The 27,869-nt window shown below is 42.8% G+C and overlaps 2 protein-coding genes across 3 annotated transcripts in view; one reads left to right on the top strand and one right to left on the bottom strand.

The window, feature by feature from the left end:
• The first annotated feature begins 357 nt into the window (after positions 1–357).
• Positions 358–22,000, top strand: LOC311132367 (N-acetylneuraminate (7)9-O-acetyltransferase-like). Its single transcript, XM_084165622.1, is given in 20 exon segments — positions 358–421; positions 424–624; positions 1,967–2,063; positions 2,229–2,349; positions 4,355–4,399; positions 4,588–4,650; positions 5,274–5,318; positions 5,431–5,554; positions 6,084–6,298; positions 6,961–7,127; positions 8,182–8,440; positions 8,644–8,733; positions 8,982–9,101; positions 9,721–9,877; positions 10,068–10,147; positions 10,399–10,500; positions 11,074–11,214; positions 12,047–12,124; positions 18,724–18,816; positions 18,960–22,000. Coding segments are annotated over 20 exon segments (2,517 nt in total). The 5' UTR covers positions 358–378; the 3' UTR covers positions 19,236–22,000.
• Positions 22,001–23,152: 1,152 nt separating this feature from the next.
• The window catches only part of LOC311133011 (epsilon-sarcoglycan-like), a 40,288-nt gene continuing 35,571 nt past the window's right edge, over positions 23,153–27,869 (bottom strand). For both annotated transcript variants that reach the window (XM_084166431.1, XM_084166430.1), the window contains 3 exons: positions 26,351–26,536; positions 24,974–25,017; positions 23,153–24,008 (listed from right to left, as the gene is read on the bottom strand). In XM_084166431.1, the coding sequence (XP_084022557.1) occupies positions 23,992–24,008; positions 24,974–25,017; positions 26,351–26,536 (247 nt within the window). In that variant the 3' untranslated portion in view covers positions 23,153–23,991. The remainder of the gene's footprint in view (positions 24,009–24,973; positions 25,018–26,350; positions 26,537–27,869) is intronic.

Genomic DNA, 27,869 nt, shown 5'->3' with positions numbered 1-27,869 from the left:
GAGTGCCTTTTTTATAGAGAGACTTTTGCAGTTTAGTCAAGTCCCTGGCCATGTCCCACCGTATTATCTCTTATCTTTATTATAGCAGCTGCAGCCAATTGCTTTATGTGTCTTTCAGATCATTATACCCTCAGTTGATGGCAATCAAGAAAGTCAAATCCCCACAAATCTATAGTTCCAGGAACGGAATGATGACAACACAATGAATACAATTCAAACAACTGATAAGATTTTGCAGCATACGTTTTCAGGATCCTTTAATTGTACTGATGATTTATTTAACTCATGTTTGCATTGACGATGGAAGATGAAACGCAGATGCAGGTGGCTGGACCAGCCGCAGGTCAACGAGCAGCATCAGAAAATCGCGCACCAGCTATGCCCCACACAACAACAGTGTCAGACAGCCGAGGCGTGGACGCGCGGTGTACTCAGCCCCCGACTACTCCGCTGCATCATATCTGTCTGCTTGTTGTCATGGAGGAGCCAAGATGGCGGTCCTCGCCTATAGCCTTGGCAAACGGGAAATAAATCAGTATTTTTGCATTAAAAATGCTAAATTATTATCTCTCGCTGCCGTCATTCTACTGACTGTGTTTCACACAGTTTCTCGGTATTATGGAGGTAAGCGACTGGCTTTTAAATATTTTGTTAGATAGCCAGCTACGTTAGCTAACGTAGACACTTGACTCAACTGTGTTAGCGGAACTTGTAGCTAGCTAGCTAACGTTAGCTTCCCTCTTTGGCCCTTTTTGCTCGCTGTTAGGGCGTTTGCTAACACAATCTTACTAGTTACAACAGTATGGTATTTGCAAATTGAGAGAACAGAATAATAAAACCGCAAGGATTTAGCTATAGCTAAGCAATTGCAAGGAAACATGAATACACTTGCAGGAGCCTGAATTAACTGAATTAGCTAACTAACGTTAGCTACATCGTTTTAGCACAGATAGAACAATGAGATATACAATCTTTGGTTTTAGTGCAGGTGCATAGATGCGATGCCTGCAACCAAGAGACAGTCAAGTCTCTTAATTGCATCGCAGGTGGATAGCATCAAAGAGGAATCGCATCATCGCGAGTTAACCCATGTTTAATAACATTATTGTAGTAGTTAGCTAGTACGCTCTTACTGGCTAACTATCCGACTGTATTAGCTGCTAGCAACTAGCTTGTTAGTTAATCTGTCTCTTATCTGTCAACAACCTAAGCTAACGTTAGTTAACTGGTCAGTTCACTTTTAAAGAGCTCGCTAGCTAGCAGAATTACTAGTTAACGTAAGTAACATACTGCGCTTGCGCGGTTAATTACTAGCTAACGTTAACTAGCTAGTTAGCTTGCTAGTTATCATGGTGCGTCATTTTTTTACAGGAAGCTCAAATTTGAAATTACTGTTGATTGATAGTGGGGATCATAAAGCCATAGCTGTCTGTGGCAAACTGTGGAATCTAATGTATGTCTTATGAATGGCAATTATGCACATACAGCCATAGAGGAGGCAGGAGCCTAACTGGCCATTTAAAAATTATTGTTTGTATCTGGCTGGCAAGCGTCCGCCTCCCCGATGATGGCTTGCATACAGTGATCTTTGTTTATGGAAGGCGTAGGACACAGTGGGCTCTGTGTGTACACTGAGAACAGCTGCTGTTTTCTGGCAGGCTTTGACACTGGCTGCTCTTGATGCCTTCTCTTGTCACCCCACATATTTTGCTCGTTTGCATTGATGAATTGCCAGATGGGTATTTTCAATTAGAACACAAGTGAACGTCATGAGATGTGTGTGCTTTAGTGGAAAATGTTGATAGCTTAATTTGTACTGCAGGCTGCAATGCTGTCTTGGCTGAACCTTGCATTGCGCACACATCTGCATTTGCAGTGTTGAAAACCATGTAGAGGCAGCAGGTTTCATTTGTGTGTTTGTGTTTTGTTATGGCTTACTGGGATGTTCTCTCTGTCTTCCCCTCAGGTGGAGACACATGTGAGTGGCTGCTGTCCAGTGGTCGGTTCTTAGGAGAGAACGTGTGGCAGCCCTATGGCTGTATGATGCACAAATATAAAAGCATGTGAGTCACACTAATGGGGGGGAATGTGTGTGTGTGTGTGTGTAAAATGTGTTACATACTTTAGATAGCATTTTAACCAAGCCCACAACTACACAATTGCAAAATTGTTCGTCAGTTGTAGTTACTATGTGCGAGTGAGTCATTAGTTGTTGTTTTTTCCCACAGTGAAGCAAAGACTTGCCTTAATGAGAAAAGGGTGGCCTTCATTGGCGATTCCAGAATACGGCAGCTATTCTATTCATACATACAAATAATCGATCCTACACAAAGAGAGAATGGAAGAAAGGTAGGCTAAGTCCCCCTGGCATAAAGCACACACAAACATGAAACTCTAAGCTTTTGGCTGAATCCTAACTTGAGATCTCTGCCCTTGACATCCCATTGACATCAATGCAGGATTATTCAAAAGTCAGTTAGGATTCACCTCTTAAGTGCATAACTCTAATTACTCCTGTAAGTTGCTCTGGATAAGAGCGTCTGCTGAATTGTTAAAATGTAAATGAGTATATATATATATATATATATATATATATATATATATATATATATATACACACACACACACAGTGGGGAGAACAAGTATTTGATACACTGCCGATTTTCCTACTTACAAAGCATGTAGAGGTCTGTAATTTTTATCATAGGTACACTTCAACTGTGAGAGACGGAATCTAAAACAAAAATCCAGAAAATCACTTTGTATGATTTTTAAGTAATTAATTTGCATTTTATTGCATGACATAAGTATTTGATACATCAGAAAAGCAGAACTTAATATTTGGTACAGAAACCTTTGTTTGCAATTACAGATATCATACGTTTCCTGTAGGTCTTGACCAGGTTTGCACACACTGCAGCAGGGATTTTGGCCCACTCCTCCATACAGACCTTCTCCAGATCCTTCAGGTTTCGGGGCTGTCGTTGGGCAATACAGACTTTCAGCTCCCTCCAAAGATTTTCTATTGGGTTCAGGTCTGGAGACTGGCTAGGCCACTCCAGGACCTTGAGATGCTTCTTACGGAGCCACTCCTTAGTTGCCCTGGCTGTGTGTTTCGGGTCGTTGTCATGCTGGAAGACCCAGCCACGTTTCATCTTCAATGCTCTTACTGAGGGAAGGAGATTGTTGGCCAAGATCTCGCGATACATGGTCCCATCCATCCTCCCCTCAATACGGTGCAGTCGTCCTGTCCCCTTTGCAGAAAAGCATCCCCAAAGAATGATGTTTCCACCTCCATGCTTCACGGTTGGGATGGTGTTCTTGGGGTTGTACTCATCCTTCTTCTTCCTCCAAACACGGCGAGTGGAGTTTAGACCAAAAAGCTCTATTTTTGTCTCATCAGACCACACAACCTTCTCCCATTCCTCCTCTGGATCATCCAGATGGTCATTGGCAAACTTCAGACGGGCCTGGACATGCGCTGGCTTGAGCAGGGGGACCTTGCGTGCGCTGCAGGATTTTAATCCATGACGGCGTAGTGTGTTACTAATGGTTTTCTTTGCGACTGTGGTCCCAGCTCTCTTCAGGTCATTGACCAGGTCCTGCCATGTAGTTCTGGGCTGATCCCTCACCTTCCTCATGATCATTGATGCCCCACGAGGTGAGATCTTGCATGGAGCCCCAGACCGAGGGTGATTGACCGTCATCTTGAACTTCTTCCATTTTCTAATAATTGCGCCAACAGTTGTTGCCTTCCACCAAGCTGCTTGCCTATTGTCCTGTAGCCCATCCCTGCCTTGTGCAGGTCTACGATTTTATCCCTGTCCTTACACAGCTCTCTGGTCTTGGCCATTGTGGAGAGGTTGGAGTCTGTTTGATTGAGTGTGTGGACAGGTGTCTTTTTATACATGTAACGAGTTCAAACAGGTGCAGTTAATACAGGTAATGAGTGGAGAACAGGAGGGCTTCTTAAAGAAAAACTAACAGGTCTGTGAGAGCCGGAATTCTTACTGATTGGTAGGTGATCAAATACTTATGTCATGCAATAAAATGCAAGTTAATTACTTAAAAATCATACAATGTGATTTTCTGGATTTTTGTTTTAGATTCCGTCTCACAGTTGAAGTGTACCTATGATAAAAATTACAGACCTCTACATGCTTTGTAAGTAGGAAAACCTGCAAAATCGGCAGTGTATCAAATACTTGTTCTCCCCACTGTAAATGATTTGTAGCCATGGTATTCCTAAAATAGGATAGGTAGTTGCTGCACTCTCAATCAATGCTCTAATCTTGAGTAGAGAAATAGAGGGACATTGACTGTTTTATCCCTCGTTGTGATGTCTGTCCACCAGCACGAGAACATTCCCTTTGAAGATAGGAGCTCTTCAGTCAATGTGGTGAGCTATTTATGTATCGCTCTTCACATCTCCTCTGTCAGTCAACAATAACAATGTCAAAGCCCAACAATTCCTTTTTTTATTTCACTATGTAGATTTGCCTCCATTAAAATAATAATTAAGGCAAACAGCATGTTTATTTTGGGGAGTGTCCCGATAAGATCGATTGTTTCCTGTTTTGTTGATAGGACTTCCTGTGGTATGCAGAAGTGAATAACTCTCTGAAGGAGCGCTTGATGTCATGGACAGAGGTAAAGGCAAGCACATGTATCTAACACAGGGTTGGGGTCAATTCCAATTGATTGCAGTCAATTCAAAAAGTTTACTGAAATTCCAGTTCAATAATTTAAAAAGGGACATCCATTTTCAATGACTTATCAATAAACTGAAAGGTAGATACCATTTATTTTATTTTAAATTCAAACCACTTCCTGAAATGAGTGCCTTCAATTCGAATTGACCATAACTCTGATCTAACCTGCAGGGCTTGTCAGCAGATCAGAGTTCAGTCAAATCTACCATAGATTAGAAATGTTTTATTATCTAATCCGACATAAACTGAATCACATCTTTGTTTACACAACATATGTGTCTTATTCCTTAAAGTGAAAGTGTATACTTAATGAGAGATTTTTACAATGTATTTTTAGTTTGACAATGCATATGCAATATGTGAGAAAAAATTTATATTTAAGTGCTGCTGTATAAATACCGTGATGTATGTAGGTTTGATTGAATTGAGCCCTTGGAAGAGCCCTCAGCTATTTCTGTTTCCCGTAAGCAGACAATACATAGCAACAGTTTACTGCCATTTAAGATCACTCCAAAATAGTAACATGGCATGATTTAATATGATTTCTTGACTGTGTTTCAGGATCCTTCTGTAAAACCAGATGTCGTCATCATCGGAGCTGCCACTGTTAGTGAAATATGCTCACTCTCAACTCTGTTTACCACATATTTATCACATTTCCTCCTGCATAGTTTAGATTAGATGCATTTCATCATTGAAATCTCTATCTCTCCCACAGTGGTCCATCAAGTTGCGTGGTGGCAGCAGCGAGGCGCTGCAGCAGTACAGGGCCAACCTCACAGCCATCTCCTTACCTCTGGAACAGCTGGCTGAGGATGGGGAGGTCTACTGGGTTTTACAGGGTTCGTGCTTTACTGTTCATCTACTAGTCAGTCAAAGAGAGACATGATGATGAGTGCTTTGAAAGTGAGGAATTGATATTGATTAAGCATCCGTCACTCTTGGTCTCTTTCTTGTTCTCTCTCTCATTTTCCCTCCTATTTTTCCTATCGCTGTCTCTCTCTCTTCCCTCTTTCCCTCCTTCTCTTTATCTCTTTACTTCTCTCTTCTTCCATCTTTCTTTGCAATCTCACTGTCTTACTCCACCCTCCATCTCTCTCTCTCTCTCTCTCTCTCTCTCTCTCTCTCTCTCTCTCTCTCTCTCTCTCTCTCTCTCTCTCTCTCTCTGTCTCTGTGTGTGTCTCTCTCTCTGTCTCTGTGTGTGTCTCTCTCTCTCTCTCTCTCTCTCTCTCTCTCTCTCTCTCTCTCTCTGTCTCTCTCTCTCTCTCTCTCTCTCTCTCTCTCTGTCTCTGTCTCTGTCTCTGTCTCTCTGTCTCTGTGTGTGTCTCTCTCTCTGTCTCTGCGTGTCTCTCTCTCTCTCTCTCTCTCCAGACCCTGTCCATGAGGAAGTTCTGAGTGACAACAGGAAGATGATTACTAACGAGCAGTTGGAGCTGTACAACGAGGCGGCGCTCAGCACTCTGAACAGCAACAAGAACAACGGCAAGGCCAGAGTCAGGTTCCTGGGCGCCTCGCGCCAGGCTGCCATGGAAACCATTGCCCAATCAGATGATGGCCTGCACCTGCCCGAGAGCACCCGGAATGTGGTAGGTGTTTAGGTGGTCTGTCTGGCCTGGCACCTCTTCCTGCATCTGTGTGATCCAAATAACAGCTGGCTTAAGGCTAAAATAGAAACAGAAATAAAGATGTATGTTTTGAACCAGTTTTGTGCTGAAAAACCATCAGGCTCTATGACTCTCTTAACCAGCACCTTGTCAAATTACTCTGTCCATCCCTTATACCGTGCACTTTCATTCATTGAACATTTGACAGCTTTTATGTTCACCTGCATTTGCCTAGTTAGTAGATGATTAGTGTGCTCAACCTTATAGAAACAGGCTCTTTGAGGACAGGGTTCAAAGTACAATCAACAGAAAGCCCTCTAAGTTGACATACCTTAAGACTGCGATAACCTGCGAGTCTGTTACAGCACAAGCCGCGCATGGCTCATTATAACCTGCTCTCGGGGGGTAAGTTTCCCAAAGGTACAGATCTAGGATCAGCTTCCCCTCCCCCTAATCCTAACCTTAACCATTAGTGGGGAAAATGCAAAACTGACCCAAGATCCACATCTAAGGGCAACTTCACCCTACACCTGATAACCCTGTCACAGTAAACCTAACCTTTACCCTTCATCCGGAGCCAGGAAAAGGCTTGCACTGTGCTGGAGTCTTCCGCTCTATAATAATGTCCCTCTATCCTCCACCAGGGTGCCATGATCCTGATGAACGCTGTGTGTAACAAGGTCCTGCAGCCCATCGACGGCTCCTGCTGCCAGTCCCTGCCGGCCCCCAACCTCCTCCAGAAACTGACAGCCTGTGTCTTCCTGGGCTCAGCCCTGGTCTTCCTGGTGCTCCATGCTCTGGGCCACAACAGGTACACGCTCCCTTGTGGCTCAGTCGGTTAGAGGGGCATGGGTTCGATCCCCGCTGGGGCCACATATACTGAAACATATGCACCTAGACTATTTTGTATTTGGTCGCACTGGTGCTCCCAACTTTCAAAAAGTTAGGAGCACCACTCGAAATTTAGTAGCGCCAGAAAAAGTGTTTTTATTTGTATTAATTGTTTGAGATACAGCCTATATTGGGCCTATATAAATTCTAGATACTTTTGAAGCACATGTTGTGCCAAACTAATATGTAACACTGTAAAGACATTTGTTTATTATAAAAACTAAAATGTTGATACGAATACCTGTCATTGAAATTACAAAGTCATTTGTGGAATATTAGGTTTCTACATTGTGTAAAAGCACTATTTTTCTATTGAGATGCATTACATTGAAAATGGTACACTGTCTCTTTAAAAAGGTCAGGTTTGTGATGAGGATGTGCAAGAGATCTGTTATTCATTCATTGCTATGGTCATTGATCTCCTGAAGAAGCTATCCCTTTCCTTTCTTTCTGTCCCCCCAAATGTTTGGATATACTGGTAAAGTTAAAAGGTTGTAAGCTAGCTGGCTAATGAGGTTGCATGACTGAACAAAGTGTAAACAAATGGTTAACGATGCGTGAGTAGTTTTTGAACGGCCCACAACAATCTTTACGAATGTAAAATGGGGTCCCGGGGAGCCACTATAGGAAGATAAGAATGTTGCGCTGGAAATATGGGTCAGATCTTTTGACCTGGTTGGGCTATAAACAAGCCGTTTTTGCTGTAGCAATGCTGCAACCATGACGCTTATGAATCTGCACTTGTTTTTTCCTAGTCGCATGGTGCTTCCAAAATATAACTCCTGGTCACACAGAAAAATATTTTGTTGCATATGCAAACAAATTGGTCGCACTTTAGAGTCCTGTTCAAAGCTCACTTGTAAAAGAGACCTGTATCTCAATGTGACTTCATTGTATTAATAAAGGTTCAATAAAAAGCCGCTGTACTGTAAGCCGCTTTAGAGACATTTTACAAAATGTAAACATATTAACAGGCACTGGAAGTCCCGGCCCACACCCCCCGATGTGGAGAGCGGCGAGGAGAAGAAGCCGGCTACAGTGGCGCCGCCTCTCAGCCACAAGGCTCCGTTCCAGGCCGTGTGTAAGATGGGCCTCATCATGGCTTACTTCTACCTGTGTGACCGGGCCGACGTCTTCATGAAGGAGCAGAAGTTCTATACCCACTCCACCTTCTTCATCCCCCTCATCTATATGTTTGTCCTGGGGATATTCTACAGCGAGAACAGCAAGGAGGTGAGAGGGTTTGGGATGGAATGTTTAAGGGAGTTGGAAGAAAAAGTGGTATTCTTGGAGGTGGAAGCTTAGGCCTACATGAATTCAGATATGTTTTTGAGGATTTTAAATGAGTTGTCGTTGACTGCTAAACTCAATCGTCCATGTCTGACCTGATAGAAGGCTCTATCCTCTATCTCAGTGATTTTCTATTTCCCACGTAGACCAAGCTGCTGAACAGAGAGCAGACCGATGAGTGGAAGGGCTGGATGCAGCTGGTCATCCTAATCTACCACATATCTGGAGCCAGCGCTGTGAGTTTCACCATTCTTTATTTATAATGATGTGTTAACTCTGTCGCTTTGAATATAAACTAAATGACCACATTTAGAATTGCATTAGAAAGCCTTTACCATTTTATATTTTCAAAGTGTTCCAACAAGGCATGTATCGTGTGAGTATCCATGTAGCCTAATTTTTTTTTTTTTTTTACTGCGACGTGTGATAAAGTAAAGGGTACAAGTGAAGGGGTGTGTGTTTAAAAGTAAATCCTCCTTCCCAGTTCATCCCTGTGTACATGCATGTCCGGGTCCTGGTGGCAGCCTACCTTTTCCAGACAGGATACGGACACTTCTCCTTCTTCTGGCTCAAAGGGGACTTCGGACTCTACAGAGTGTGCCAGGTAACCATAGGCAACGATTGGGCTTTATTAGAGTTAATAAGAAGTTACTGTGGTACTGGTTGTAGCTGCTGTACCTATCCTAAGGGACAAAATTGAACGTAAAATACATAACTGCTGACATGTAGTACCATATGCCATAGAAACAATTACATTTTTATCAAAAACCAAAACCTGGATAGTTAGCAACAACTGTATTGATCACATATGTGGAGGTATTGATAAGGAAACCCTTGATAAGAGAGATTCCGTATGGTCTGGCCCAAGCTTACTTCACACAGGTTGTACTTTGGTTGTGCTGCAGTATCAAGTTCCTTATCTCAAGTCACCCTCTGTGTGTCATTGTCAAACTGTTAAAAGCATTGTCCGTTCAACCATGCAAAACTATTTATTTTTATTTCATTTAGATAATTATAATTATTTATTAAGCAGGTTCCATGTTTGTTCTTTAGAATGCTTTGTTAAAAGTGAGAATGGCCATTTCCATTTCCATTTCCTGTGTTTGTCCGCTCCGTGGTGAAGTTTCCCCTAGGTACAGAACAAGGATCAGCTTCCCTTCTCCCAATCCTAACCCCAGATCAGCGTATAGGAGCAACTTCATCGTACTCCTGTCTGTCCACAGGTCCTATTCCGTCTCAACTTCCTGGTCATAGTTCTGTGTCTGGTGATGGACCGGCCGTACCAGTTCTACTACTTTGTGCCTCTGGTCACCTTCTGGTTCGTCATAATCTATGCCACCATGGCCATGTGGCCCCAGATACTGCAGAAGAAAGCCAACGGTCCGTATGGGTCAGCCATTGTACTGGACAAATAGTAGTAGAAGTAATGATAGCAAATACACCAGTGATTTAAAAGCTAAGAAATGCTTTGATTTAAAAGTGTTTAATTCAGAAGTGATTCATACTAGTGTTGAATTGTGAAGAAATTCTGTCCAGCACAGTGAGTGTTTAGTCATTTGTCTTTTTACAGGTAGTGGGATGTGGCACATTGGGATTCTAGTTAAGCTGCTTGGGTTACTCCTGTTCATCTGCTTCTTTGCGCATTCACAGGTGAGTTCATCATCCGGTTTATTCACGCATTTAGAGGCTTTATCTCTCTTGAGATTTTGAATGGAACTAAAAAGTTCTCAACTGGTATGGGTCACTGTTTAAGACCAGGGGCCGTATTCGTAAAGCGTCTCAGAGCAGGAATAGTGATCTAGGATCAGGGCCCCCCTGTCCATGTTGTCTTATCTTATTTTATCTAAAAGGCTAAACTGATCCTAAATCAGCAGGTTTAACTAACTGTCTATCTCTTCCAGGGGTTGTTTGAGAGCATTTTCTCAGTCTGGCCCGTCTCCAAGCTCTTTGAGCTGAACGGAAGCATTCACGAGTGGTGGTTTAGGTGGAAGCTGGATCGATTTGTAAGTAGATATTTGAACGTGTTTTGACACCCTTTAAGTGGCTCTATCCTATCATATGTTCTTGATGCGGTATCAACATATCATAGTATCACATCTTTCTTTAGGAAGTTGCACCAATAACTTGTCAATAATTTTTTTTATTGTCACATACACCGGATAGGTGCAGTAAAATGTGTTGTTTTACAGGGTCAGCCATAGTAGTACGGTGCCCCTGGAGCAAAATATTGTTAAGTGCCTTGCTCAAGGGCATATCGGCAGATTTCCCCCACCTTGGTGGGGCGGGTATTCGAACCAGCGACTTTTCGATGACTGGCCCAACACTCTAACCACTAGGCTACCTGCCGCCCTTGATTAATCTGTTGGTGGATGTTTAATGTTAGTGATCTAGATGGTGATCTAGATGGTAGAACATCAAGATTGTGGATTTGATTCCCACTGGAGCCACCCATACAAACATGTACACACACACTAAGTTGTTTTGCATAAAAGCATCTGTGAAATGGCATTTATTATTAATATTATTATATATATTAGTATCTGAATGTGTGTTTGACTTTTTTATGTGTCTTTCAGGCCATTATCCACGGGATGCTGTTTGCCTTTGTCTACCTGGTGTTGCAGAAGTGCCAGGTCCTCTCTGAGGGGAAAGGAGAGCCTCTCTTCTCCACAAGGATCTCCAACATCCTACTCCTCATCTCTGTGGTCTCATTCATGGTAAGAAGACCACTTTTGATGTATTTATTTAACCATTCTTAAACTAATACTACACCATATTTTAGTATTTAGTTTATTAGTCCATCAATCCCCAAACCATTGTGCTTGTCAGCAGTCCAGTTTTCAAGAGCACTTTCAGTACAGCGCAGAAAACTGTCATGATGACAGCAAGTTTTTGTAGTATTAATTTAAACCAGTCAGGTGAGTATATTGAGCACCTGTTCTCATAAATAAGGTAACCTCGTAAAAAATGTATTATTTTATTTTTGTAAACGTTCACACTGAGGTCAAAGTAAATCTCAGATGGAAGATGTCCCTTCTATCCCTATCTGATGTACTTTTTCTCCTTGAACAACACTTTCCTAAACTCTCCCGTTACCTTATCTTCCTTGAACAACACTTTCCTAACCTCTCCTTGTACATGTTTTCCTTGAACAACCCTTTCCTAACCTCTCCTTGTACATGTTCTCATTGAACAACACAATCCTAACCTCTCCTTGTACAACATGAACAACACTTTCCTAACCTCTCCTTGTACATGTTCTCCTTGAACAACACTTTCCTAACCTCTCCTTGTACATGTTCTCCTTGAACAACACTTTCCTAACCTCTCCTCGTACATGTTCTCCTTGAACAACACTTTCCTAACCGCTCCTTTTACATTGTTCTCCTTGAACAACACTTTCCTAACCTCTCCTTGTACATGTTCTCCTTGAACAACACTTTCCTAACCTCTCCTTGTACATGTTCTCATTGAACAACACATTCCTAACCTCTCCTTGTACAACATGAACAACACTTTACTAACCTCTCCTTGTTTCATCTGTTCCAGACCTATTCCATATGGGCCAGCAGCTGTAAAAACAAGACCGAGTGCAACGAGATGCATCCCTACGTCTCAGGGCTCCAGGTAAATACAGTAGGAAGTCAGGCCTTGCTTACCGTTGGTCTCACAGACAAAGGCATGCTCACAGTAGTTTTCCCATACACAGATTCACGTTTTGTTACTTGTCAAGTAGTTAGCACTAAGCTAAGGAGTTGGTGAACATCTTTAAACAGTTAATGCATACCTTCTACCTTCTTCTATGAAAAGTAGAAGTTGTTGTGTTGACTTTGCTAAATCACCAGAGAACACATCTCATTTGGGTAGGCTAAATAATGGCGCCTGTGGCCTAGAGGGTTTTGTTGAAACTAGCATTTATCTTAAGTTTACTTAAGGATATACAGTACTTAAGTATCCCCTCTTAGGCTATGATATACCAATGTTGTAGTACTCGAGACCAGTCTTGAGACCACATATTGAGTGTCTCGGTCTTGTCTCGGTGTTGGATACATTTGTACTCGGTCTTGTCTCGGACAGTGAGGACTTATAATTTCTTCCCAAGACCAGCGGAGTAAAAAACTCATAATTATCAGCTTCCATTCAATCAGCGCATAAAACCACTTCGCCAGGCCAAATATTCTTGAAACATTAATACAGTATCTTAACAGCCTTTATATCTATTATAGACATGTTTGCGCAGTGGCAAACCTATAGGCCTTCAGTGTGTGACAGGTTCGTGATTCTGAAAGGACAGCAACCGTAATACCAGCACACTCATGTAGGAAAGTGCACTTTTTGTAAAACACAAAGGGCCAGTGGTGTAGTGGAGGCTATACCCAGGTATAATCCATATACCCACTTATTTTTCAGTGGGCATTGCGTATACTCACTTCTTAATCCATACTGATGCGTATCAAAAGTAGTGTAGTGGATGTATACAGTGGGGGAAAAAAAGTATTTAGTCAGCCACCAATTGTGCAAGTTCTCCCACTTAAGAAGATGAGAGAGGCCTGTAATTTTCATCATAGGTACACGTCAACTATGACAGACAGATTGAGAATTTTTCTCTACAGAAAATCACATTGTAGGATTTTTAATGAATTTATTTGCAAATTATGGTGGAAAATAAGTATTTGGTCACCTACAAACAAGCAACATTTCTGGCTCTCACAGACCTGTAACTTCTTCTTTAAGAGGCTCCTCTGTCCTCCACTCGTTACCTGTATTAATGGCACCTGTTTGAACTTGTTATCAGTATAAAAGACACCTGTCCACAACCTCAAACAGTCACACTCCAAACTCCACTATGGCCAAGACCAAAGAGCTGTCAAAGGACACCAGAAACAAAATTGTAGACCTGCACCAGGCTGGGAAGACTGAATCTGCAATAGGTAAGCAGCTTGGTTTGAAGAAATCAACTGTGAGAGCAATTATTAGGAAATGGAAGACATACAAGACCACTGATAATCTCCCTCGATCTGGGGCTCCACGCAAGATCTCACCCCGTGGGGTCAAAATGATCACAAGCACGGTGAGCAAAAATCCCAGAACCACACGGGGGGACCTAGTGAATGACCTGCAGAGAGCTGGGACCAAAGTTACAAAGCCTACCATCAGTAACACACTACGCCGCCAGGGACTCAAATCCTGCAGTGCCAGACGTGTCCCCCTGCTTAAGCCAGTACATGTCCAGGCCCGTCTGAAGTTTGCTAGAGTGCATTTGGATGATCCAGAAGAGGATTGGGAGAATGTCATATGGTCAGATGAAACCAAAATAGAACTTTTTGGTAAAAACTCAACTCGTCGTGTTTGGAGGACAAAGAATGCTGAGTTGCATCCAAAGAACACCATACCTACTGTGAAGCATGGGGATGGAAACTTCATGCTTTGGGGCTGTTATTCTGCAAAGGGACCAGGACGACTGATCCGTGTAAAGGAAAGAATGAATGGGGCCATGTATCGTGAGATTTTGAGTGAAAACCTCCTTCCATCAGCAAGGGCATTGAAGATGAAACGTGGCTGGGTCTTTCAGCATGACAATGATCCCAAACACACCGCCCGGGCAATGAAGGAGTGGCTTCGTAAGAAGCATTTCAAGGTCCTGGAGTGGCCTAGCCAGTCTCCAGATCTCAACCCCATAGAAAATCTTTGGAGGGAGTTGAAAGTCCGTGTTGCCCAGCGACAGCCCCAAAACATCACTGCTCTAGAGGAGATATGCATGGAGGAATGGGCCAAAATACCAGCAACAGTGTGTGAAAACCTTGTGAAGACTTACAGAAAACGTTTGACCTGTGTCATTGCCAACAAAGGGTATATAACAAAGTATTGAGAAACTTTTGTTATTGACCAAATACTTATTTTCCACCATAATTTGCAAATAAATTCATTTAAAATCCTACAATGTGATTTTCTGGAAAAAAAATTCTCATTTTGTCTGTCATAGTTGACGTGTACCTATGATGAAAATTACAGGCCTCTCTCATCTTTTTAAGTGGGAGAACTTGCACAATTGGTGGCTGACTAAATACTTTTTTCCCCCACTGTATGACTTATCAATTATGTAGTACAATAGAGAAATCATGCACAAAGTAGCCTACACAATCGCAAAGCACGTGAAATATATTCACATGCGCGCCGCACACAGCCTAGTTTCAGCGGAATATCATCTGCAGGCAGCAAGAGTGGGCAGCTCTTAACTGGTTTCGGCATGGAGCAGCTCACAGAAGAATGCCATCGGTAGCATGTAGGGTAGGATAGACATTTCAACTTATGATATCTACCAGTAAATGCTAACTAAGGCAACAATGGGTATGCAAACCAGGTATTTAAAAAGTTTGGTCCGAAGTGTTGGTTAGTAGGCTATTTGTGATGCGCAATTGTCATAATGCGCTGTTTGCATCAGGGGTGTAGATATACAACAATCAAATTGATATGGTTTTAAGCATTGTTGTGGACTTAGACCATCAAATTGTTGTATTTTTTATATTTTAAAAAGGTGTGATTTGGACAGTGACAATCTGAAAAATCTATAGGAAAACTCATAACAGAACATAAGAAAACATAGGATTTTTCACACAGGGCCTTTCCTTTGCTGGGTGGGCCGTTTGGGAACTTTTTGGCAAAATTATAGTATACCCACTTCTCCAGGCACCACTGCACCACTGGATAGGGCCAATGGAAAGACAGCAGTCACACACAGCATGATGTTAAAGGATAAACAGTCCATAAACTCAGATATAATAAGCCAGTAGGTCCAAATCCTAAGAATACAAAAACACAACCATTAAGCATTTCCCAATCAAAATGTACAGCTATTACTACCCATTGCAAAAAATATTTCGCATTTAGCACACAAAGTAACTGGTGACCTAAAGTTTAAAGTGCAACTGACAGCATTCTAACTACTTTGCAGATATGAAACAAACAGACAATCATAATATCAGTAAAAAATATCAAATTCCCAGTTTATGCTACAAAACCAACTTTATAAGAGGTTTTAAAAATAGGTTATATTTGACTCAACATTCCATGACGTACACTGCATTGTTGGCAGAATAGATAGATGCAGTTTAATGCATGATTAATATACTTCACCAATAAATTTATTGGTAGTCCAAAAAAGATTGCAATCAGGTTGTAAATCACAGCTGGCCTTGTACATTGTTTGCTACCTCCATTTGGGATGCACTGATGCAGTTTCAATGACTCAATATTCTGGACAAAAACTGACAAATGTAACTAAGGCTGGGAATGTCAATACAATCAAACTAGCAAGGGCAATGATTACAATTCAGTCATAATGTGGCTAATAGGCTAGCGTATCTATTTATGTAGCAAGCTAAAAACACGGAGCCTAACATTAGCTAGCTAGCTGGTAGGAGGATGTCATGCCATTGGAGGAATGGGTGAGTGACTGACTTTTTCCCCTCATATTGTTTTTTGGTGGCTATACACAGATAGAGATGCAGGTGTCATTTGGTTAGCTAGCAAGAACCTTAACGACTGTTATCCAGTTAGCATATCTCTTGCGTTTGCAATTTCACTCTGGTTACTCCGATTTCAGAGCACTCTCGTCTGAGTGTGCCAGAGCGCAGAATAACTATTTAATTTATGAACGCGCAACACCCGCTGAATATGACCGTGTCAGTAAACGTAGACAAAAAAAGTAATAGTTAGTCAAGAATGCTCTAGATAACATGTGAACAGCCTGACAGCGTTCTCTCATTTCAAATCAAATCAAATGTAATTTGTGAGCCGAATACAACAGTTGTAGACCTTACAGTGAAATGCTTACTTACAAGCCCTTAACCAACAATAGTTTTTAAGAAAAATACGTATTAAAGTATTTACTAAAATAAACGGAAGTAAGAAATACATTTAAAAAAAGAATGTGTCTGGAAGTAGCTAGCTTGCCAGTTAGCTTGGGTGCTTGGTTGGGACAAGCATGACGAGGAGGCTACAATTCCCCATCGTTTATCAGTGCAATTTTGACGGCCAACTAGCTGAAAAAGTTTGAGAGGGTTTATCTAATGTTGCTTCGTTAGATTTTAGCTCGTCTTGCTCTGGCTAGCATTAGTTGTTGATCTTGTTGATGTGCATAACTGAGGGAGCCTACCTTTTCGGGGCGGCAGGTAGCTTAGTGGTTAAGAGCGTTGTGCCAGTAACTGAAAGGTCGCTGGTTCTAATCCCCGAGCCGACTAGGTGAAAAATCTGTCTGTGCCCTTGAGCAAGGCACTTAACCCTAATTGCTCCTGTAAGTCGCTCTGGATAAGAGCGTCTGCTAAATGACCTATTTATTTATTATTTTCATGGTTGTTTGATCAATAGGACTGTAAAGTTCCCAAATGTAAGAGGACTGCCGTGGTGTTTACATATTTGCAGAAATCCATTCAGGTGTATTTTTTGGCGAATGTGTTCTAATGATCTAAAGTCACGCTGTTGCAACTGCCTGTAAACACACAGTCCAGTTCAAAGTGAATGATGGCAGGCGCGTGTGGAAAATGGCTTGTTTATATAAAGGCCTACTGTAGCTCTGATTGGCTATAGCGTACCGGTCTGTATATACTCCGGTTCTGGACAAGACAGATGTTTTTATTAGGTTTTATTTACTGCAGTGTCTATTAATTGTCCAAACGCACGGACACTTTCACACTCTATATTGCTATAGAATTTTCACAAATGCCTTAGGATACATAATTCCCAAACATTCTAAGAATTAATGAAAACGTGGTCGCTTGTCAGAATGTTTAAAAAAGTGTCATTCTTCCGGGGGGAGGGGGGGGGGGGGGTGTATATGAACGGATTTTAATAAGATTTCATGTTGCTAAAATGCTGTCAGTTCCACTTTAAATGCAACAATGTTTCACACATGTTATTTTCAAAGAGATGGCTAACAGCAGCAAGCACACTGCAATAACAAACACAGTTCCACTCACCAGATGATGATAATTTGAAACGTAACTTCTTGTTGAAAGTTATTCTTGAAAAGGGAGAAGCTAACAAATTAGCAACAACATCCTATTTGATAACACCTGCTGCAGCCGCTGCAAAACTAGCCGACAACAAAAGCTAGCTAGTTAGACCGTCTCGCCACTACAGAGCAGTAGTTTTCCCACAGTCTAGCTAGCTAGCGTTTGTTGTCGGCTAGTTTTTCAGTGACCTATTGGCCTTCAAGAAGGCAGAAGTTTCCATAAGTTTTTGTAAAAACAGTCCCACCCATTAAGTCACTGTGATTGGTTGATTCCACTGTCACTCCAAAATGTTGCCCTAATACAGTTGAATGGCAGATGCCTTTATCTAGCTTCTGATGGCCTAGCCAATGGCTGACTTAGCTAGCTAGATCTATCTTCCCAGAGACCAGCAAAGAAAAATCCTGATTTTAGAACTTTTTTCTCTTCAGTGTTAACCCTTTCCTTTCCAACAAAAACTGAAGAGATTAAATCAGAACTTCATTGAAAATAATAATAATATTATAATTATAATTATAATTATTTTATAAATCCTTAGCCCTTCTCTGAAGGGATAGAAGGCCCATTGTTCCCCACTGTGTTTGGGTTAGTAATAATTTGTAGAGTGGCTCTATTTTCCCTCAGCATGCATTTGTTCATTATTTTGAATGTCTCTAAAGAATCCATATGTTGTTCTGAAATATGAACACAGAAATACTGGACATTTTGAACTTTTATGGTGGTGATTTGAAAAAATTACAATCATGGTCTTGAATTGGACTCGCATTTTTCTGGTCTCGGTCTTGACTCGGTCTCGAACCCCTTGTCCCCCTCCCGGTCTCGGTCTTGACTCGGTCTCCGCCCTGCCGGTCTCGGTCTTGACTTGGACTGGATTTGCTCCGGTATTGGTCTTGATTCGGTCTCGCTTTAGGTGGTCTCAAACACAACACTGTGATATACAGTACGTAGAACAAAATGACAACGGCGTTAGTTGCCTTCTACAATAACAGGATGGGTGTACTTTACTGTAGCTCAGCCAAAGAATAATAAAGAAACGTGTTTTGCTGCTCCCAAACGAAACAGTGAGCCGACATTCTCTTGTTTCTATGTATTGGATCATCTTTTTGGTCCAGTCTCTGTTAGCATTGGGATGTGCTTAAACCCCCCCACCCCCTTAATACAGTTGGTCCATGCCATGCACTCACTGGCTGGAACATCTTTCTCTTCTCCTCCTCTCAGATCCTAGCCTTCATCCTAATCAGAAACATTCCCGGATACGCCCGCTCTTTATACAGCTCATTCTTCGCATGGTTCGGGAAGATCTCCCTAGAGGTAAGATGGATGCCGCTGGCAGGGATGCTGCACTCACTGTTCATCAGCAGAATTTCTGTATCTCTGTATGATACTTGTGAATTTTGTTTATTGCATTGACCTCATAAAACTCCCTCCCTTTGCCTCTCTCTCCGACCCCCAAGCTGTTCATCTGCCAGTACCACATCTGGCTGGCGGCGGACACCAAGGGCATCCTGGTGCTGATCCCAGGCAACCCCTCGCTCAACATCATCCTCAGCACCTTCATCTTTGTGTGCGTGGCCCATGAGATCTCCCTGATCACCAACGACCTGGCCCAGGTGGCCATTCCCAAGGACGGGGGTGCCCTGCTCAAGAGGCTGCTGGCCGCCGGGGTCTTCACCCTGGGTCTACTTCTGACGTCCAGGAGCGCTGAAGGGAACCAGGGAGAAGGCCACTGAGGTGGGGAGGGGGGTACCACAGTGGGGGAGAGGTAGACTGATTTCTAGACTAATGAGTCTGACTGACTGGTTAGTCTTCCATGCCCCCAGGGTCGAATTCATTTGGCACAAAACGGAAGAAAATGTACTGATGGATGAAGGGACGTCCTGTTGTGTTCCTTTTTAAACCTTTTGCTACGGTTTGCATCAATGAATACAACGGAGGTGAACAGACACAGACCAAGTTAAGGATATGGCACTGCTGTCTGTCTCTCTTGACTGCTCTGCTCTGAGTACTGGGGTGAAAGTCGTACACTGAAGAGGACGAGGTCCCAACTTGGGCCCACACACCTCACTGAACAGCACATGAGTAAGGTTCTGACTCCATACTATAGACGTTTACAAAAGAAGGGTGAGGCGGGGATGGAGGGTCGGGGGTAATGGTGGGTTCGATGATGTGTGGATTTTAAACTAATGGTGTCCCAAATGGCTCGCTATGCAGTGCACTAGTTTTGACTGGGCTCTGGTCTAAAGCAGTGCACTATATAGAGTAGGGTACCATTTGGGACACACAGGTAGAAACAAATAATGTTTGCCTTGTGCTTAAAGGTGAGGTCAGCAGTCACCTAGCTCTGAAATCTATGTTTTATGCACAGTATTTAATTATTTAAATTAAGCTTATATTTTATACAGTTATTTTTTTTGTTGTTGCTTGTTTTGTTTTTCCATTTGATGTTGTGTGTATGTGTGTGTGTGTGTCCATGACTGCTGTTTGTTTGTGAATGAAGTATTGCGTAGGTGTTTTTAGTTTATTTTCTCACCACCTCAAAGACCACGGTCAGGCCAGGCAGAAGATGCACTAATGAATTTTCATTGCAGAATCCTGTTGCATTCTGGGTCTGACACGAGCGTATAATAATAATAATAATAATAATAATAATATGCCATTTAGCAGACGCTTTTATCCAAAGCGACTTACAGTCATATCCTATCGAGGGTAAACAACCACTCTTGTGTCTGTGTATGTGTGCATGTGTGTGTGCACGTTTGTGCAGGTTCAGTTGTTTCACCAATTTATACTGGTATGTCAAAGGAGAAGTGTAGGATGTTCTGTGCTGTTCGTTAGTCATCTTAAACCAGGCTTTTCAGAGCTACAATAGAACATGCACTGCTTTGTACATATATCTACCATACCATGGTAGGACATCTGTCAAAGCATACTTTCATGTGCAACATTAGCTACCACTATAGCGAAGCCACTGCTAATGGATGAGTGGATCGATGGATGGATGAATGATGGATGGATGAATTCTGCACCTGACTGAATGCCTTCTACTCACTACAGTTTTCTCTTCAGTTGCCACACGGCATCAGTGCCAAGTTTGCATTGAAATCTGACACGTCGTGATCAAGGATGAAATTTAAGGATTTTGGCCGGTGGCCAGCCGGGCTAGTAGACAGGAATTTCTACCAGCCCGGTTGGTATTCTGTGCAGTGTTATATTGTAAAAGACAAAATTTAACTCGCCGCCGGGCTAGTTAAGCACATTTTCTACTAGCCCAGACTGAAAAGTACTAGCATCGGGGCTAGCTTAATTTCCATCCCTGGTCGTGATACTTCATGATGTATTTTAAAAAAGGGGAGTGAATGGAAAGTATTGCTAAAGAATAAAAAGCAGTACTTCATGTTGAGCCTGTCATTTACCTACAGATGGACAATATACACCAACAGTTAAGCCTTCTTTCAGCCAACTTGGCAAACCCATGAGTTCTTTGCGTGTATTTTCCAATTCTGCAATGTAAGGTTTTTACAAAGGAAGGTTTGTTTTCTTTAAAATGGCATAGTAAACAGAGATTTTAGTATATCTGCTACTTCATCCATTTTGTACCTCACCTTGAAGGTAGCCTAAATACAACGGCCAAAATCGTACGGATTTAAAGAAACACTGAATCGCTTCATATCCAGTTGTTGAATCGTTTTGATACAACTTTGATCCATTGGTTATAGTGCCCATTATTCAACACCCTTCACAATGTGTAAATCAACTGCTTAAAGCTGGATGTTAAGGCAACTTTGCAAATATTGTAAGTGTACATTAAGAAGACTGCAAATTAGTTAATTATTTTAGTTTAATCGCATATGAATTTTATCTGTATTTTCTGTGCCGTGGAAAGGTAACGGACTGGGGTGTACACTGTTGAATCATGTAGCTTCTCAATCAAGTGAAATCAATACCATAGATTGGTCTGACAGGTCTTGGCACTGAGGGCTGTTCAGAAGACTGTATTGTGCACCCTATTCTCTATGTAGTGCACAACTTTTGAACCGGGCCCATAGGGCTCTGATCAAAAGTAGTGCACTTTGTAGGGAATAGGGTGCCATTTGGGACACTGACTGTTTATCTATTTGCTTGAAAGCCAAGTCAAAACATTACACATTTTGATTATTTAATTGATTGATCAAGGAGGTTGACAAAAAGGGTCCGACTGTAAATGGACGGCAATTATTCTGAATTTTGTTCTGTCAACCTGTTTCCATTTCAGAAAAATAGATACAGGCAAACAATTGTCTCTTGATTTAAAGTATATTACAGTATGTTATTCACAATTTGAGATTTTTCTGTTTTAAATTAGTTTTGGTCAAATTAAAAGAAGCAACAAGTATGTATACCCAGAGAAGTATAGAGAAGTTTTATGTAAATAATTTTGTGATATCTTAAAAATGTGAAATGTACCCATTTATTTATAAATGCCTTTATTCTGTTGGACATTGTCAATAATACAAACCTTCATAAAAAATCTTGTCTGACTTCTTTGTCCCTTCCTTGTCAAAACCGTGAGGGCCAGTTTCCCTGACACAGATTAAGCCTAGTCCTGGACTAAAAAGCATGGTCAAAGGAGATTCTTGATTGTAAGTGCTTTTCAGTCCAGGACTAGGCTTAATCTGTGTCCGGGAAACCGGCCCAGAATGTTTTGTTTTGGTCTTTATGTTAACACTACTGAAGTTGCCCTCAGGTGGACACCAGAAAGAAAGTGCAAGCGAGACAGACTAAAAACGCCATGGCAACGGACAGTGGTGGCTGAGCTGGAAGAGATGGGTCTTTCTTAGAACAAGGACAGTGGTGGCTGAGCTAGAAGAGATGGGTCTCTCTTAGAACAGGACAGTGGTGGCTGAGCTAGAAGAGATGGGTCTTTCTTAGAACAAGGACAGTGGTGGCTGAGCTAGAAGAGATGGGTCTCTCTTAGAACAGGACAGTGGTGGCTGAGCTAGAAGAGATGGGTCTTTCTTATAACAAGGACAGTGGTGGCTGAGCTAGAAGAGATGGGTCTCTCTTAGAACAGGACAGTGGTGGCTGAGCTAGAAGAGATGGGTCTTTCTTAGAACAAGGACAGTGGTGGCTGAGCTAGAAGAGATGGGTCTCTCTTAGAACAGGACAGTGGTGGCTGAGCTAGAAGAGATGGGTCTTTCTTAGAACAAGGACAGTGGTGGCTGAGCTAGAAGAGCTGGGTCTCTCTTAGAACAGGACAGTGGTGGCTGAGCTAGAAGAGATGGGTCTTTCTTAGAACAAGGACAGTGGTGGCTGAGCTAGAAGAGATGGGTCTCTCTTAGAACAGGACAGTGGTGGCTGAGCTAGAAGAGCTGGGTCTCTCTTAGAACAGGACAGTGGTGGCTGAGCTGGAAGAGATGGGTCTTTCTTAGAACAGGACACAAGCTGTGGCCAAAGACAGACTCCAGTGGCAGAAGATAGTTACTGCCTTATGTCCCAGCCGGGACGAAGAGGACTAAGGAAGTAGCTCATTTAACACAAGCTGGAGAAAGACAAAGAGTGGGCCCTCCTGACCTGCCACAGATCACTATAATATTTATTTATATTTGTGCTGGGGGCCTGGTGTTACAGTTGCAGCCGTTGGAACACAATTGACACCAAACAGAAAATGTAAACAAAATGTATTTTTACTGTTATGATGTGACAGAACAGTTACACATACATGATCAGACATGAAACATAAAAGCATCTCTCTGTCCCTCTAAAGAGTGCAAGGCCAGTAAAAATACAAATATATCGTTAATGCCATATCATTTCTAGAACAAAATATTCAAAAAATATCCATTTTAATATTCATTATTAAGCTTGTATACACACATTCATACACTTAAACACGTACAGCCGACTACTGATAAATGCAACTGCTTGGGATTGTGGTGAAAGTGTGCACACAAAAATATGTATTATAAATTATGGTTCAGTGCCTTATTCACAGGCACATCAACAGATTTTTCACCTTGTCAGCTCAGGTATTCGGACCAGCAACTTTTCAGTTACTGACCCAACGCTCTAACCGCTAGGTTACTTGCTGCCCTAAAGAGCACATGGTTAAAAAGATCAATGAATTGGGACTGAAAAAAATATTACACTTCAACAGAGCTTGCACTAATACTAAGTGCACTTATCAGGAGTCTACTGTACTCTGCAACACTCGCTCACATACATAAGTACACATGGAAAGACAATAGCGTTGCGTATGAAAGCACTGGTGGGGCATGCAAATTGGCACAGACGTAGTGTACGTCCCAAATGGCACCCTATTCCGTACATAGTGCACTACCCTATGGGCCCTGGTCAGAAGTGTGCACTATATAGGAAATAGGGTGCTATTTGGGATGTAGACATAGAAAAACACTTGGCTAAAAGGGACACACCCAGACAGAAAGCAGCTCCAGCACTCTGGGGTTTCTCTCTCGTCACAAATTCACAGCTTCAGCCACTTTCCTCTCCTCAGGAATACCATTTACCTAGAATGGAGAATAAAATACAGGAATCAATATATTGCATAATATAATTTATTGGGATATAATGAAAATATAGATTGTTTACAGGTTCTGAGAGGGAATATTGTCACTACATTGTAACTAGTTTACTACTGTGGAAAGATGAGGAGGGCCCTCAACCAACGTGAGTCGAGGTGCAACCCAAAAAATATGATCATCATTGAGTGAATGCCAAAACGTCCAACTCATAATAGTTGTTTAAATAAAACAAGATGTTTTTAATGGTGAGCGAGCGTTGCGTTGCGCCTTCTCCTTTTCAACTAGTTTACTACTGTTATATTAAGTGCAAAATAACATATTATCTCCTATAGTTGAGAATGATTCATTTAAACAACAACATCAGACCAAAAGCAAAACAGTATACTTGCCTCCAGTCTCCGAAATGTCGACATACAATAATTATCTCTATCTCCTTTGTTAGCAGTAAAAAATAACAGACAGAGCAGTGATTTAGACAGAGCAGTTAGTAAAACAGAGCAGTAATTTAGACAGAGCAGTGATTTAAAGAGAGCAGTGATTTAGACAGAGCAGTGATTTAGACAGAGCAGTTAAGTTAGACAAAGCAGTGATTTAGAGCAGTTAGTTAGATAGAGGGCCCTCTTGCAGTGCATTGATATGCACCCAAGGGGGAGCCACAGTCTAGTTAGACAGTCACTACAAAACAGCAGGTGGGTGGAAGAATGTATTTGGTTGAGGTGAATAAAAAGGAAAAATCAGGAAATAACTATTACAGTCAGCATTAACTATGTTATCAGAACTGAGCCTCCATGTTATTTCATCTAAAATGTGATAGGTTAGATGATTGAGGATGACTATGATTAATCTATGTCCAAGGTTGTCATGTTACTAAGTGAGGGCTTTATCTTATACATTTTCATTGGTCCATGAGATATTAGACCAATCATACTCAAGCAGGACTCAATACTAACCTGATGGCTGTTGCTGTGGTATCTGAATCTGGTTCTGCAGGTTTCTGAAATTAGAGAACAGATTATAAGAGCATTTATATAGCATTTATAGCAATGTTATAGAATGTGTCTTCTATAATTATCATGGGAAAGCATTTTTACTTGAAACTATTAACAGGACCCCCTTGCTCTGGTTTTCCTGAGCTCCAAGCCATGCCATACTAGAAATCATATGACAGATTTACCATTTAGAGTTTAAACCAGTGTTAATCTGAGCGCTTTGACAAAAGTCTCACTATGCTGGTTGTAAACATGGTTTAGCTCAGTACGTACTGTATTAGGACAACATTGTGCTTGTGTGTGTGTGCGTACGTGTATTGTGTGTGTGTGTGTGTGAGAGAGAGAGGTGTAAGGAGGAAATAGAATGTGTGTATCTGTCCTTGTATGTGGGTATTTCTACATGTGTCCCTGCATGTGTGTGTTTGGACACCCCAGCCACTCAGTGTGTTTGGACACTCCAGCCACTCAGTGTGTTTGGACACCCCAGCCTCTCAGTGTGTCTGGACACCCCAGCCTCCCAGTGTCTTTGGACACCTCAGCCTCTCAGTGTGTCTGGACACCCCAGCCTCTCAGTGTGTTTGGACACCCCAGCCTCTCAGTGTGTTTGGACACCCCAGCCTCTCAGTGTGTTTGGACACCCCAGCCTCTCAGTGTATTTGGACACTCCAGCCTCTCAGTGTGTTTGGACACCCCAGCCTCTCAGTGTGTTTGGACACCCCAGCCTCTCAGTGTATTTGGACACTCCAGCCTCTCAGTTTGTTTGGACACCCCAGCCACTCAGTGTGTTTGGACACCCCAGCCTCTCAGTGTGTCTGGACACCCCAGCCTCTCAGTGTGTCTGGACACCCCAGCCTCCCAGTGTCTTTGGACACCTCAGCCTCTCAGTGTGTCTGGACACCCCAGCCTCTCAGTGTGTTTGGACACCCCAGCCTCTCAGTGTGTTTGGACACCCCAGCCTCTCAGTGTATTTGGACACCCCAGCCTCTCAGTGTGTCTGGACACCCCAGCCTCTCAGTGTGTTTGGACACCCCAGCCTCTCAGTGTGTCTGGACACCCCAGCAACTCAGTGGGTTTGGACACCCCAGCCACTCAGTGTGTTTGGACACTCCAGCCTCTCAGTGTGTTTGGACACCCCAGCCACTCAGTGTGTCTGGACACCCCAGCCTCTCAGTGTGTTTGGACACCCCAGCCACTCAGTGTGTTTGGACACTCCAGCCACTCAGTGGGTTTGGACACCCCAGCCTCTCAGTGTGTTTGGACACCCCAGCCACTCAGTGTGTTTGGACGCCCAACCCACTTAGTGTGTTTGGACACCCCAGCCACTCAGCCAGGACTCACGTCTGTGTCTGCATCAGGGGCATGCTGGTTGTCTCGTAGTTGTCTGGGTGTATGGGGGGCACCACCTCCCCACTTTGGCTGAAGACAGGCAGGGTGGAGAGGGGCCAGGAGATCTCCCTGTTTTTAGACATGCTCCGCAGCTCCTTGGTCGACTTCTGGATGGAGCTGTGATGCACTAACTGGATACTGAGGAGAGGACAGAGACCGATATAAAATAAATAATTAAAAATATACATAAATAGATCTTAAGTCTTAAAGGGGTACTTTGGCATTCAGATTAACTCATGGATACCATTTGTATGTCTCTGTGTCTAGTATGAAGGAAGTTAGAGGTAATTTCACAAGCCAATGCTAACTAGCGTTACTGCAAAGACTGGAAGTCTATGGGTATCTGCTAGCATGAGGTAGACACCCATAGACTTCCAGTCTTTGCACTAACGCTAGTTAGCATTGACTCGCAAAACTACCCCTAACTTTCTTCATACTGGACACATAGACATAAAAATGGTATCCATGAGTTCATCTGACTCTGGGGAAGTAGATACTCATTGTATCCCTAACATCGTTGTATCCCTAACATCGCAGTCAACACGCACACTGTAGTGTACTGTACACACATGCATTAAGGTATACATTATAATATAAGAAAGACTTTGTAGACCAAAAGCATAAGGAGTGTTTCTCTTTGACAGGAGGAAACTGTTTTGTTGTTACTGTTGGTCATTTGCCATCTGCTGAAGCTAGTGGAGTTTGTTTGAGAGTATTTCTCCACTCCCTCTCATGCTGTTATACTAGCTGTTTCTCTCTTTCCTCTCTCCCTCCCCTCCCCCTCTCTCTCTCTCCCCACTCCCTGTCTCTCTCTCTCCCCCCTCTCCCTCTATCTCCCCCTCTCTCCCTCTGTCTCTCCCCCTCTCTGTCTCCCCCATCACTGTCTCTCTCTCCCCCCTCTCTGTTTCTCTCTCCCCCTCTCTCCCCCCTCTCTCGCCCCCCCTCCCTACCTCTGTCTCTCTCCTTCCCCCTCTCTCTCTCCCCCCTCCCTATCTATGTCTCTCTCTCCCTCTCTGTCTCTCTCTCCTCCTTTCGCGCTCTCCCTCTCTCCCCATTTCGCTCTCTGTCTCCCCCTTCTCCCTCTCTCTCTCTCTCTCTGTCTCCCCCTTCTCCCTCTCTCTCTCTCTCTCTGTCTCCCCCTTCTCCCTTTCTCTCTCTCTCTCTCTCCCCCTCTCTCTGTCTCCCCCTCCCTCTCTCTGTCTCTCTCTCCCCCTCTCCCTCTCTCTCCCCCTCTCCCTCTCTCTCCCCCTCTCTCTGTCTCCCCCCTCCCTCCCCCTCTCCCTCCCCCCTCCCTCTCTCTCTCCCTCTCTCTCTCTCTCCCCCTCTACCTCTCTTTGTCTCTTTCTCCCCCGCTCTCTGTCTCCCCCCGCTCTCTGTCTCTGTAAACAACACTGGTCTGATATTTCTGTTTCAGCTACAGAACTATATACATTTTCCTTAACCACAGATGTAGGATAAGGTTACTGTATCC

The sequence above is a fragment of the Coregonus lavaretus genome (genome assembly GCF_964263955.1).
Source record: "Coregonus lavaretus genome assembly, chromosome: 7".
NCBI lineage: Eukaryota > Metazoa > Chordata > Actinopteri > Salmoniformes > Salmonidae > Coregonus > Coregonus lavaretus.
This window is presented reverse-complemented; position numbering and strand designations above follow the sequence as displayed.